Source organism: Ctenopharyngodon idella, chromosome 9 (assembly GCF_019924925.1).
Source record: "Ctenopharyngodon idella isolate HZGC_01 chromosome 9, HZGC01, whole genome shotgun sequence".
In the NCBI taxonomy this organism is placed as follows: domain Eukaryota; kingdom Metazoa; phylum Chordata; class Actinopteri; order Cypriniformes; family Xenocyprididae; genus Ctenopharyngodon; species Ctenopharyngodon idella.
This window is the reverse complement of record NC_067228.1, coordinates 28,194,726-28,207,905: the sequence shown is the minus strand read 5'-3', so window position 1 is coordinate 28,207,905 and position 13,180 is coordinate 28,194,726. Positions and strand designations below refer to the sequence as shown.

Here is a 13,180-nt window from a genome sequence, read left to right as displayed (position 1 = left end):
CATTATTGTTGAATAAAGTCATTATTTTTTATTTGTTTTTGTGCACAAAAAGTATTCTCGTAGCTTCGTAACATTAAGGTGGAACCACTGAAGTCACGTTGGCTATTTTAATGATGTCTTTACTACTTTTCTGGACCTTGAATATGGTAATTTCATTGCTTTCTATGGGAGATTAAAAAAAACCTCTCGGATTTCATCAAAAATATCTTAATTTGTGTTCTGAAGATGAACGAAGGTCTTACGGGTTTGGAACAACATGAGGGTGAGTACTTAATGACAGAAATTTCATTTTTGGGTGAACTAACCTTTAAGACTGGAGTACACTACACAACCTTTAAAATCTGAACAGATTTTAAAACACTAGGCATCATATACTAAACGACGGAGGATTACACACAACAAACTCACACAGAAACACGCACCTTGTTGCTAGGAGATGCATAACAGATACGCAGGAGATGACCGTAGTATCTGAAAAAAACGAGCCAAGTGCATTTGGATGGGGTCTTGGGTGGGTAGATGCGGTAAGTATGGACTCTACAGATTCAGCAGCAACTCATTATACATGATATGTGTTCTAAAACTGGCTCAAAATATCAAACATGTTTTGAAATCCTCTGACTGGATGGAATCATAGTCCGAAGCTAAAAAATCAGAGTCTGTGCCTATCATACGCTACGCTATTTTCTGTGAATTCTGTCATATCCGATTGCCCAAAATCTGTAGACTGGCGCAGACTTCAAGCAACTATTTTCAACTCGTCCAGATTGCAAATCAGGACAAAAATCTAAGCAAACGTTGTGTAGTGTTATCCAGCCTTTAGACAGCCTTTTTGGATTATTTATTTACTTATTTATTTCTTTTTGTCTGTCTACTTGGGCTGCTCAATAGGTATGACATCCAAAATGCTCTCTAGGTAGTGCCCACTACAGGCATTATTCCCAAAAATTCTGTGTAAGTAGGCAGCTCACTAGGGATGATGCCCAAAACTGTTGACCTGGTAAACCGCTTACATGATACCTAGACATCATGCCAATGTCTAGGTAGGCAGCTCACTATGATGTCCAAAACTGATGTTTACATAGGCAGCTCACTATATATGATGCCCAAAATGGTCGTCTAGATAGGCAGCTAACTAGACATGATGCCCAAAAAGTGCTGTATAGGTAAGCAGATCACTAGGCATGATATCCAAAAATGCTGTCTAGGTATGCAGCACACTCGTTTTTTGACACCGCCACACTCTTGTGTGGTCTCAGTATTACAACAGACAGGAGCCAACAATATTATATCACTCCAGGAAGTAATGGCTTTTATAAAAACACAGAGCTATTACAGTGGGTTTAAAGTACAAGTGGTTTATTATTACTCACTTGTCATGTTAATCTTACTGGTTTTAGGAAGCTATCAGTTTAACCTCAATATTTTGTGCCGAGAAAGAAAATCAATAACCACAAATGCCTTGATTTATTCAAAACATTTATAAATAGAAAGTAAGGTCACATAACCAGAATCTTTTAAAGTTAGTGTAGTCCTCCTATAGTAAATCTCTTTAGATAGAATTATGACAGCCTACTCCACCAACCTGCTCTTGACTGAACTCACGCAAAAAGAAGTGAAGGAAAGAAAAAAAAGACGCCTGAAAAAGCGAGATCATCTGTGTCTATTATCTGATTGGCTGTCTCCGAAGCCAACTGCATTGCCCACCCCCATGTTTATATGAATCGTTGATCATTTCTCGAGTCCTCCCACTGAGAGAGGATTTGTGCCGCGATCGAGCGCTCATGGCAGCTAATGATTATCGCGCGTACCTGCGGAATCATATCGATATGGAAGAGGCTCCGGCGCGCGCTCCGCACACGGGCTCCACGCACAGAGCGCTCATATTCGGCACCCTCGCTGTCATGGGACTGCTGCAGGTCGCGTCGAGTGTGGCGATTTTGTTGCACTTAACCGGTTATCTCCGAGAGGTAAGAAAATAATTACCCCTACTTCATAAACTCTTTCAATACATCAGTTTTACTGCAATTGTCACAGTTTTAGTGCATTAATCTTAAGGTTTTGCATGCAGTTTTGAGGCCAGGTTCTGTTTAACCTGTTGTGAACTCTTAATGTCAAGCGTTACAGGACGGTTCAGAGTGTGAAGCGCGCCTCTTCTGTTTAAGCGCGTTTGAACATCAGAAGGAGCGTGCGCTCGTTCGCAGAAGCGTCTTGTGCCCACTCAGTGCTTTTTGTACCAAGTGGGGTTTGAACGTAACTTTCAAAAGCATTGTTTCTATATTTTACACGCTGCACGACTGTTGGAAGTAAAAGTGTGTGACTTAAAAAAAAAAAAAAAAAGGATTTGGTCCGTCTAGTTGAGTCACCTTCAACAGGTCTCTGAACTCTGTCATCATTTATATCGCTCCAGCTTATGGCTTTTAACATTTGATAAAAAAAATTAAAAAATAGAAATAACAAAAAGCTGTTTTTTTTTTTTTCATAAATTGTTTTCAGTGATTAATGTTGGTTTAATTGGTTTATTTATAAATAATAATAAAAAAGCCTATATTTCGTGGGAATTTGAATCTTTGTGTCATTGCACGCGACACGAACGTTACTTTTGCCTAACACGTTGAAATGTTAAAGTGTTTTTCTTTTTCTTTTCTTTATTAGTGAGACATTACTGCTGCTAATATCACCTCAAAAATATATTGATCATAATGTATGAAATATAGAGTTTTATTTGTAGATCTCACAGTATTACTCCGAATTCACGCGCACATGCACGTTATTGTCGTTAAATTTGCTGGTTAGTAAATATTTAAATAGTTTAGTTTTGTACACTAGGTTTGTTCTGGGATAGCTGTATCAGTCTAAACCAATTGCTGACACAGGAAATGTTGGTTTTTGGCAATGCTGATTTTCATGAATGTGTTGTTGCTCCAGCACTGGTTTCCTTTTTTCCAGAAATCTGGAGAAAACAGACATTGACCAAATATTGTTGGGTCTCCCACAAGTGATACAAAGACATACAGTGCCAGTCAAAAGGTTGGACATATCTGCCCATTCTTTTTCAAATATTTTAGAAAAATATTAAAGTTTATAATATTACTATACAATAACACAAATGGATGAATGGGAAATAGACGTAGTGCTATAATACATGTTGAACAAACCAAAGGTTCTTTGTCTAGATTTCAGCTCTGCTTACCCTAGACAAACATTTACTCAACCAACTTTATGAACTGCATCCTGAGATACTTTTAAAGGGCACTGAACATAATTTCCTGGAATTCAAAAAGTCTGCACTTTTAGTAGTGTAGTGTAGTGTCTACAAATGACTTATTTTTCCCTTTTTTTTTTTTTTTGGAAGGTTTTTCACTGGTCATGTCAGGTTTGCACTTTCACCCTGGTTCTCCAAAACATTCCCTCTGACTTGGTTTGCTCATCTGGTGGTCTGCTTAAATGTTTGGCAGAGCTGCAACACGAATGGGATGCTGAAAAACAGCTCTCACATGTTGTCATGCCCAGATCTTTCTCCTGTAGTGTGAATGCTGTGGAGAATATTATGACATCTTGTTTTATGAGGCTTTGGCCCAAATACAGCGGTGTATGTCGGAGGCTTCTTGTGCGCTGGTAGAGGGCCAAAGAAACAGATGCAAGGAAGGGAAAAGGTTTGATGTCAGTTGTGTTTGGCGTATGGTTCATGTTGTCCTCAGAAATAGATGCAGGGACAATCCTCAACTGAACCAAACCATATATGATAATGAAATGCTTCTCATTCCTTTTATAGTCCATGAATTTCAAATGCAGAGGAATAATATCACACACTGCATCACAAACTGTTGCTACTTGCAGTTACAGAACGTTTAGAATTTTTTGTAAATAATTTTGCAGTGTATCATATTACTTCCTGACTGAGCACCTGCACCCTTCATAGTTTAAGATGGGTTCTTAACGCTCTAGTTTTACCTTATGAACTGGTAATTATAGCCCAGGATCTGTGAAATCACTTCCAGAAATGTGGCCAATGTAAAAATTGCAGAAAAAACTTGTTTGTGCTTGAGGATAATTGAGGAAGAAAATACTTCAGTGTTCTTCCTTCTTCGTTAGACTCAAATGCAAATAAGGTTTCACATTTTCTGAACTTATTTTGAGAGATTCTTGGCAATAGATTTTACTATTGTAAAATGTGTGATCTGAGAGCCCTATTCGGACAGGATTAGTTTTACAAGGGTAGATGTAGTAATGTAATTTTACCATATCGTCTGTAAAATAATGGCCAATTCGCACGGGATAAGAAATCTCAGTAAAACGACCAGAAGTGGGAGGGGTAACTCGATTTATGCACCGCTGTCACCTACCTGTTGTCGTGTGTATTACATTGCTTCCTGATATCACATGTACAAATACAAACAAAAATCAAACAAACACTTGAGGTTTGCCACAGAGTTGTCCTGCCGCCTAGAACGCAACTGAAAGCTTCTTCAAGTGCTTCCATACGTAAAAAAAAAACAACAAACGAACAAAAAAACATGAAAAATTACTTTTAAACAGGAAATGATGGAATATTTATGTACATATTTACAGCTGGTCTATGGTCTACGGTAATTTTTCCAGACCTTTTTACAGAAGGTAAAAGTCACCGTAATCTTTGCTGGCATTGTCTGTAATGATTACTGAGATGGCACATTCGGATGAGACTAAAATCACTGAGAAGCTCTGGTAATAATTACTTTACCCCCACCTCTCCATGTAAATCTAATCCCGTCCAAATAAGGCTTTATAGTTAAAAAAAAATAAAAATAAATAGTCAAAACAGGCAATAAACGAAAGCATCAGTATTGGGAGATTGGTAGAATTTTATGAATGGCAAGCATTCCAATTTTACAGAAGTCTGGAACTTTCTGCAGTGTTTTGCGGGTGCAGATTATATGTGGGCCTGCTGCTTATCCATCATTTATACCTATAATAATGTAGGTATTTATGTAGCTCATTAAACCCCATTTGATAATATTATTCTGTTTTACCGCCCCTGTCAAAGGACATAACTGAAGAGAATAACCAGGATGTTTTACCTTGCTTAACACATTTCTGTCATGACAACTCTCGGAGTGTTTGGCATGGTAATGGATATCACAATGTTGATATGTTTGGTCTTGGCGGAATAGATCTGCTACGCTGCTGCTGTTATTGCTTCTGCTACTGCAGATCAAGTACAGGACTTACTACTGCCAATACATACACAACACGCTGATGTGAGCAAGTAAGACATGCTGCTGCTGCTGTACAATATAGCGTACATGAATTACCCGTAGCAGATCTACGGAGCTGGGGAAGGTGGAGGGTTTCTGAAAGCACGCTGCAACTGCTACAGCAAATGCTGACCGAGTATTTGAAGGTTGAGCAGCGAGCTCATTGGCTACTGATACAGCAGGAACCAATCAGTTGTGCCCTATAGAGAATGATGTGATTGCAATCAGATTGAGTTAAAGGGTTAGTTCACCTAAAAATGAAAATTCTGTCATTAATTACTCACCCTCATGCCGTTCCAGACCCGTAAGACCTTCGTTCATCTTCAGAACACAAATTAAGATATTTTTGATGAAATCCGAGAGGATTTTTTATCCTCCAGAGAAAGCAACGAAATTACTACATTCAATGTCCAGAAAAGTAGTAAAAACTTTGTTAAAATTGTCAATGTGACTACAGTGGTTGAAGCGATGAGAATACTTTTCGTGCGCAAAAACTAAACAAAAATAACGACTTTATTCAACAAATTTGTCTCTCCCCTATCATTCTATTACTCTATTTATGTTCAGCTCTTCCAGGTTCTACATCAGAACACTGGCTCATTATTGGCCAGCTCCTGCGTCAGCATCACACTCATGCGTTGTGCTGCTTACGTGAACAGCGTCGGCCAATACTGAGCTTGCGTTCTGACGTAGAACCTGGAAGGTGTTCCGAAGATGAATGAAAGTCTTACGGGTTTGGAACGACACAAGGGTGAGTACTTAATGACAGAAATTTCATTTTTGGGTGAACTAACCTTTAAGGACCTATCAGCCTGCGCCATCTAGATTTTCATGACAGAACTTTGTATTAGCTCACACTGAATTAGATAAAGTAATTCACATGTGTGTAACTGAATTGTGTTTGTTGTTTTTTACAGGTCGACCTTGCCTCAGCCCGGCAGAGTCCTAATGAGGTGAGCTAATAAACTTCAAAAGATGAGTCTGTTTTTCTAATGTTTGTGTGCTTTGGCTTAGACTCAGAAACCTCATCAGTTTGCAGAAACATTCTTTTCCTCATTTTACACAACACAGTTTGAGTTTTGGAATGCTGTAAAGAATGCAATGATTACACCTTAAATCTCATTTGATCCTAACCCTGACCTTTAGTGTTTAGACCTTTTTATATGCTTTTTGAGGTTGTTTTGAGTTGATAGTTGCTGTTCAATGATACTCGACATAGTTGACACACATAGTTGAATTATTTCGGATGGGGTGTGATGGCAGTTGTAACACATTATTTGTGTAGCTATTTAACATTTTAAAATAGTCTACAGGGAGTGCGGGCGGTGTACCCTCATTTGAGGATGCTGGATTGCTGTATTTATAACATTAATTACTGCTTTGTATTGTTCTTTTTATATTTTTAGTATAGTACAGCAAAACTACAGTACTTCCAGTAGGCTATTTTATGGAGCTGTTAACACAGGAAACTCTGAACACCCCATGCATATATAAAACTATGTTATTAAATTGTATATAAAATGATTTTATTTACAAGTTTTGTACTTGTTTTTTTTCCGTTTAATGCACCTGATTCTGAATATTGCTTCATTTAAGTAGTCTACACTTTTACACAACTATGTCGAGTATCATTGAACAGTTATTTATTTATTTTTTTTTCAAAGTGAATAAAACAGTTTGCTTCCCCGATGGGGAACCAACTAATCACCTGCACCCTCCAAGAGGCGGCTTCTACTAAAAAGTCCTTTGGGCTAATTTGACATTCTTAAGCATTTCACGTGCTTATATGGCATAGCATTTCCTCCTATTAGCAGCAAGACATTCCAAAACTATGACCTGCAAATAGTGTTTATTGAACTGATAGAATGTGCTTCTTGCATTAATAGTGCCAATTCCATTGTTAAACATAGGTTCTGCATTGGTATTTTGTACAAAATTAGTTTGTTTACAGACAAGGATAAACACACCACAGAATACCATGGTTGCTGTAAAACATTCCCTTAATCATGATGGTGTAGTCGCTTGTGAAAAGTTCAAGCCAAAATCCCAGGAACTTTTCTTTGTCAGGAACTCAGTTTGGATATTTAACCATGTCTCGTGGCTACAGACAACATAATTACAAATGACCTGCTTAAACATCTATATATGGTCTGAGTGGATGCAGTTCGCCTGTGCATAGAGTGGAATTTGAAGAGTTTGGAAACGACATTTGGTTGCGGTTTAGAAATGGATTTGCCACAATTAATATCAGAAACTGTGATGAGAGATCAGAGGAGAAATAAAGTGTGTTGACTTTAGTTCATAAATGTATTTGCACACTTACACAGTCTTTTGAGGTTGTGAACGCCTGTTATATTAGAGCTATAATTCTATATACAATTTCTATTCATGATCTTCTGGGCTTTATGAAGCGTTTTTCTGGCTTGCTTTGCCAGGTCATGAGAAGTATACTGTTTTTATCATTACCCTGGGACAACTTATTAAGTGTTTAAATATATGTTATATCTTGGATTTTTTAATGCTGCTCAAATGCAATTTAGTTTGAGAGCGTGTTTGTACTGGCCTACTTTGTTTGCGGTGTACCAAAGTTCTTAAGAAGGTCAGAGCATGGAACAAAAACCAAAACCCGGCACTTGAAAGGCCTAATTATTATGTTTGTTTGTTATTTGATGCTAGTCTAGGACAAAATGCCTAATATTATAATATTTATATATTTAGATCATATTTCATAAATATAGCTTTTACTTGGGCCTTAATTTACTACCACTTATATAAATCTCTTTGTGGTATGAAACTTAAAATGATGACATATTCCCATATACCCACAAATCAGACTAGATTTCAAACAGTTGAAGTTATTCAAGTGTATTCTATTCAGTGTTTTCCTGATTTGCTGGATTGTTGGCTTCATTTTAAAGACACCTTGCAATTTGAATACCTTAGAAGACATTTTATACTTTCTGATTTTTTTTTTTTTTCAAAAGGCGCTTGAAGCATAGAGAACATTTCCTTCATACTTGAGCAAGTGAAACTGCAGAGAGGAAACAGCACAACAGAATTATTACCTGTTATGTTGGTAGTGTCCTTGCATTCTGGTCTCCTCTGCATATTCATCTTTTTTTTATTTGATTTGATTTTCTTGCTATTACCTATCATGCACGGTGCACATATATAAAGATTTGTATGTTACAAATCGTATCTTCTACCACATCCTTCCTATACGAGTAAAGGTCACATTAGGGAAATTTCAAGAACATGCATTGTCCATTGTCAGTAGTGTAGAGAATGTGATGCATGAAACACAACTCACACAGAAGTTAGTTTCTAACCAAGCTGCTTTCTGTTGGTCAGCTCAGAGAATTCACATAACTAGAACCAGAATCCGAATCAGAAAGAGCTTTACTGAACCTAATGCAAAATTTGCATCGAGGAAATCTTTCACCCTCATGCAAAACTCCTGATCATGTTGAATACTTTTGAAATAATTGGATTTTACCCATGAACGTGTTGAAAAATGGTAAAGGTTAGCTCACCCAAAAATGAAAATCCTGTCATTAATTACTCACCCTCATGTGGTTCCAAACCCGTAAGACTTTTGTTCATCTTCGGAACACAAATGAAGATCTTTTTAATGAAATCTGAGAGCTTTCTGTCCCTCCATTGACACCCTGTACCACTTTTTAAGCCCCAGAAAGGTAGTAAAGAAATCCATGTGACTCCAGTGATTTAACCTCAATTTTATGAGGTTAATCACGTAATCTCCAACGTGAGTTCACGTTTAATATTTTGTTAAAAAGAGCTTTCCGAAGATGAACGAAAGTTTTACAGGTTTGGAATGACATGAGGTTGAGTAATTAATGACAGAATATTCATTTCTGGGTGAACTAACCCTTTAAGCTAGTACTTCTCAACTGGTTTGGCCATGGGACCCACATTTTCCCATGGTCATTAAGCCACGATCCAACTTTTTTAGGAATTTGAACCAAGTATTTATTTCTCAAAAACGGTTTACACACGCACAAATACCATTCCACTTTACTTAACATATATATAAATTATAGGAATATCACTAACACTGATGAATAAACAGTATAAGGTGAGGCTATTAAATGGCAGTCCCAAACTAGTTTTTGTTAATAGAAAGTTAAGTTAGTAAATTGGTATGAGCCACCACAGTCATCAAAAATATAGAAAATAACACAAAGTGGAAAATAGTGGTATTTTGGATTAAGGTTCAGTTACCATGGTAAATACACAACACTAACATGAACTGTTAATAAAACATTGATACTGATCCTGATGAATAGAATGAACTTGCATGTAAATCCTTCCCAGCTAACACACATTGTACCAGTTACATAGTTTATTGGTACTTTCTGGTAATTTCATGACTTACTAATTGACAACATAACTACAACGTTGCAACTCATGATTTGTTTTGCTCATTACATATAGTGAAATGATATACAGTGTGCTCCTCTGCATTTCCACAGACTAACGTCTGACAGGACAGTAAAGTTCATTTTTCACAGGTACTCTTTGCTTATCCTGCGTTCATTCCATGTCATAATTACCGTAGTCTTGAGATGACAACGTGATGTTATATTCGGTGCTATTTACATCCTCGGACTGAGAAGTGTGCCTTTCTAGGCAACACTATCAATGCCTAAATGAATCTGCAGCAGTCACGTGGTCCATGTAGGAGCTCTCCAAAAATTCCCATCTTACAAGCCGTATTTAAGAACTCTACAAGGACATGAATGCTTTTACTAGTTGAAATCTCATAATTACAAAATGGCGTGAATGCACCTTCAAACTGCGTTTGACAGAAGAGTCAACAGCTTTCACGCCTGTCTTTCAAAATAAGTCTCACTTTTTTTTGACTACACACTCCACAACCCAATCAAAACGGTCTTGAAATCCACTTTTGGGTTTAGAAACACTGCCTTAAGGAATTTTTAGGCTGATGCAAACAGTGTTCGTCTCAACCAGCCCAATGCTACAATGACCTTGACAGCATAACTATCTGTTTGTTCAACAAATGGTCATAACTTTTGCAGTTTTATTTAGTGGCGCTAGTGACAGAAATTATTTTTAGGTAACTTTTGGTAACAAAGTAAATACTGGCAGAGTCATGAGATCCAGTTCGAGAAATGTAGCGATGTAACCAATATTCTAAATTCTGCTGCTTGTGTGAAAAAAGGAAATGTGACAATGAGGACATATGTGTTCACAACAGTGTGTTTCCCATTTCTTCTTTGAATGAGCAAGAATAAAATGAGCTGTTAAAAAATGCTGTGCAGTAGAGGGTTAATGTGTCATATATGAGGAATGTATACCTTTACACCTCTTCTAGCCATTTAGAATTATTTTGCAGAACTATATCTTTATTGTTATCATTATTGTCCTTGGTGTGAACGGGCCTTTATTCTGTATATATATATTTTTGGTTTCTTATTGGAGTCTGCATGATCATAAGAATCTGCACTGTGAATGATGGATTCAGTAAGTCATTAATGTGTTTGGTTGTTCTTTCTCAGGAAATGCACAGTGAAACTTTAATAGCCGATCCAATCAAAAGTTTTAAGGAGAAGAAGGAAAGATGTCGACAAAAAAAGGATACACGCATGCCATCTGCTCACCTTCCTATCAAGACGCCCACAAACTTTTCTACCAGTAAGCATAAGCTGTTTATTTCAGAATCACATGACATGGTTGTCAGAAATGTTTCCTGAAATTTTAGAGACTTGTAACTTAAAAAATTGAGTTGGTAACCTAAATTAAGTGATCTTGACGTAATATATATCCATATTTATACCATGTTACTGGTGCTTTTGCAGAAGATCGAAATGATTTAACCATGATCCACTGGGATGATTTTCATGGGTCGAATTTGAAGAAGATGAAATACCGTGATGGGCGAATTTTAGTGGATGAGCCTGGCTATTACTACGTATATGCCAAGACCTGCTTTCGTTATGCTGAGGAACACGACACGGACAAAGAGGACGTCAGCAATTTACAGCTGTTTCAGTACATTTACCATGAGAAGCACACGCAGTCTGTAATCAAGCCCGCTATCCTTACAAAAAGTGGCGGCACACTGCAGTGGAACATTGCGAAGTACAACATGTACTGCGTGGAGCAGGGCAGAGGTGTCCAGTTGACTAAGGCGGATGGTATTTTTGTCAACGTATCCAATGCGTGGCTGCTGGACCCTGCAGCTGAAGGGACATATTTTGGTACTTTTAAGATAAGTGATTGACTTGCATCTTTTTGCTACTGAACATGTGCACATTTTTGCAACCTTACGAACTTTTTTAAAGTGATTATGAACCACTGAGCACTTGTTTTTGATCACTGACTTTTGAATTTTTGTTCAATATAGAAGACATTTAAGGGCACATTAACACTTCTCAGTCGTACCGATACTGGCAATAGGTATCAGTCCAATATTGGTACTCATGCTCTTAAAATGCTCCAATAACCACAACCATGCAGCGAATCACAGCGGTGGAGTGACGCTGGACGGTCCCAGTAAAGTACGCCAAATCGCAGTAGTCTGCTGCGACCTCCACAACAGAGGAAAAACATACGAACTAAGTGGTCAAATTTAGTTCAAAATGTAATATACGCAATAGGAACTTCTTGTTCATTGAAGTGTTGTATAAAAGCAATATCACATTTGCGGCTTTAGCCGTTGTGACGTTTTGTTATCAGTGAGTATACCAAAAAGGAACAGCCTTAAGTGAGTAATAAAAGACGACATATCAGTGCATCGCTAGTTTAAGAGATTTTACATTAAACTTTTCATCATCATCACATTGATCGGATCAGAATGTAAGAACAAAACTGTCCAAATACCATGAAATGTATCTAACACAATGTTAAAATGATAGCTACAGCCTATGGGAAGGTTTCTTTCAGATCATTGAAAGCATAATTGATTGAACTTTGAAGAAATGATCATGAGACTCAATGTCAAGGAAATTTTAATTGTGCCAAACTGGTGAACAAGTACTGCCTGTCTCATCAAGAATATGTACTGATGCTTTACTGATTGATGAATTTCACTGTTGGATGTTTAGAGCTTCCTTTCAGATGATATTTTTAAATAGCGTTAAAATTTCTTGAACAAAACGTATACAAACATTCAACAAAAATCAAGGCAGCTGGACTGTCTTTGAGAAGCGATGTGCAGAACCAAACTGAGTTTGGTACGCTCTAATTTAATTTTGTTTTTAGTGTATTTATTTATTTTCAATAATGATGGAATGTTTGTAAAATGTTCTGTCTGTTGTACAGTTTTGTACAGTGTATATAATTGCCTTTAATCCATTCTTCAAGAGGTTTTGGACAAAGGGCATTGACTTTAGGTCTGTTATTCATGCGCTTTTGTCCCAGGCACAGGGCTCCTGTTTAAAGCTTAAATGGATTGGTTTCTCACTAGGAAACTTTGTATTTAAGTATGATTAATTTGACTATTCTGTGTGCAAATGTTTATGGACAGCAGAATATATTGTTCCCAACCCGAAGCAAACCTAAAAATGTTAAAGTCTAAGATTTTTTTTTTTTCATATGTTAGCAAAAGTTCTGTTTTATAATGTTTATTTATACTATTCTGCCTAATAAAGATACTTTTCTAAATAAAATACTAATTTGTTAATGAAAATGCTTTATTTGATAATGTCATATTTACCATGCTTTCCATGTAGTTCCATGTTTCCACCTCCTGAGGCCTTCACCTAGGCATTCATAGTTTACATATGCGTTAAGTCTATTTTCATATTACCTCGACAAAGAAAAAGTACAGGCAGTTCCCAGAGTTAACTGGCTCCTCTCTAGATGTGACAGCTAAAAGTAAATGTTTGGTCTTTCCTTTCTTTGTGGTATTGTCGAGCAAACGGGTGAATTACACTGGTTGTGGGGTGGGAACATGGTCA

General features: G+C 37.1%; 1 protein-coding gene across 1 annotated transcript; it reads left to right on the top strand.

Annotated features, from left to right (window-relative positions):
- Positions 1–1,351: 1,351 nt before the first annotated feature.
- On the top strand, positions 1,352–12,895 carry tnfsf11 (TNF superfamily member 11). The gene is made up of 4 exons (XM_051906521.1): positions 1,352–1,970; positions 6,155–6,190; positions 10,778–10,913; positions 11,078–12,895. Exons 1-4 carry the CDS (start codon positions 1,785–1,787, stop codon positions 11,500–11,502), a joined length of 783 nt encoding a protein of 260 aa, XP_051762481.1. The 5' UTR covers positions 1,352–1,784; the 3' UTR covers positions 11,503–12,895.
- Positions 12,896–13,180: the final 285 nt, after the last annotated feature.

Bases quoted from the DNA above. Each gene is read 5' to 3' on its own strand.
- tnfsf11 (XM_051906521.1), top strand. From the start codon at position 1,785: ATGGCAGCTAATGATTATCGCGCGTACCTGCGGAATCATATCGATATG. The intron at 1,971-6,154 runs GTAAGAAAATAA...TGTTTTTTACAG, and splicing joins TAACCGGTTATCTCCGAGAG to GTCGACCTTGCCTCAGCCCG. The intron at 10,914-11,077 runs GTAAGCATAAGC...GTGCTTTTGCAG, and splicing joins GCCCACAAACTTTTCTACCA to AAGATCGAAATGATTTAACC.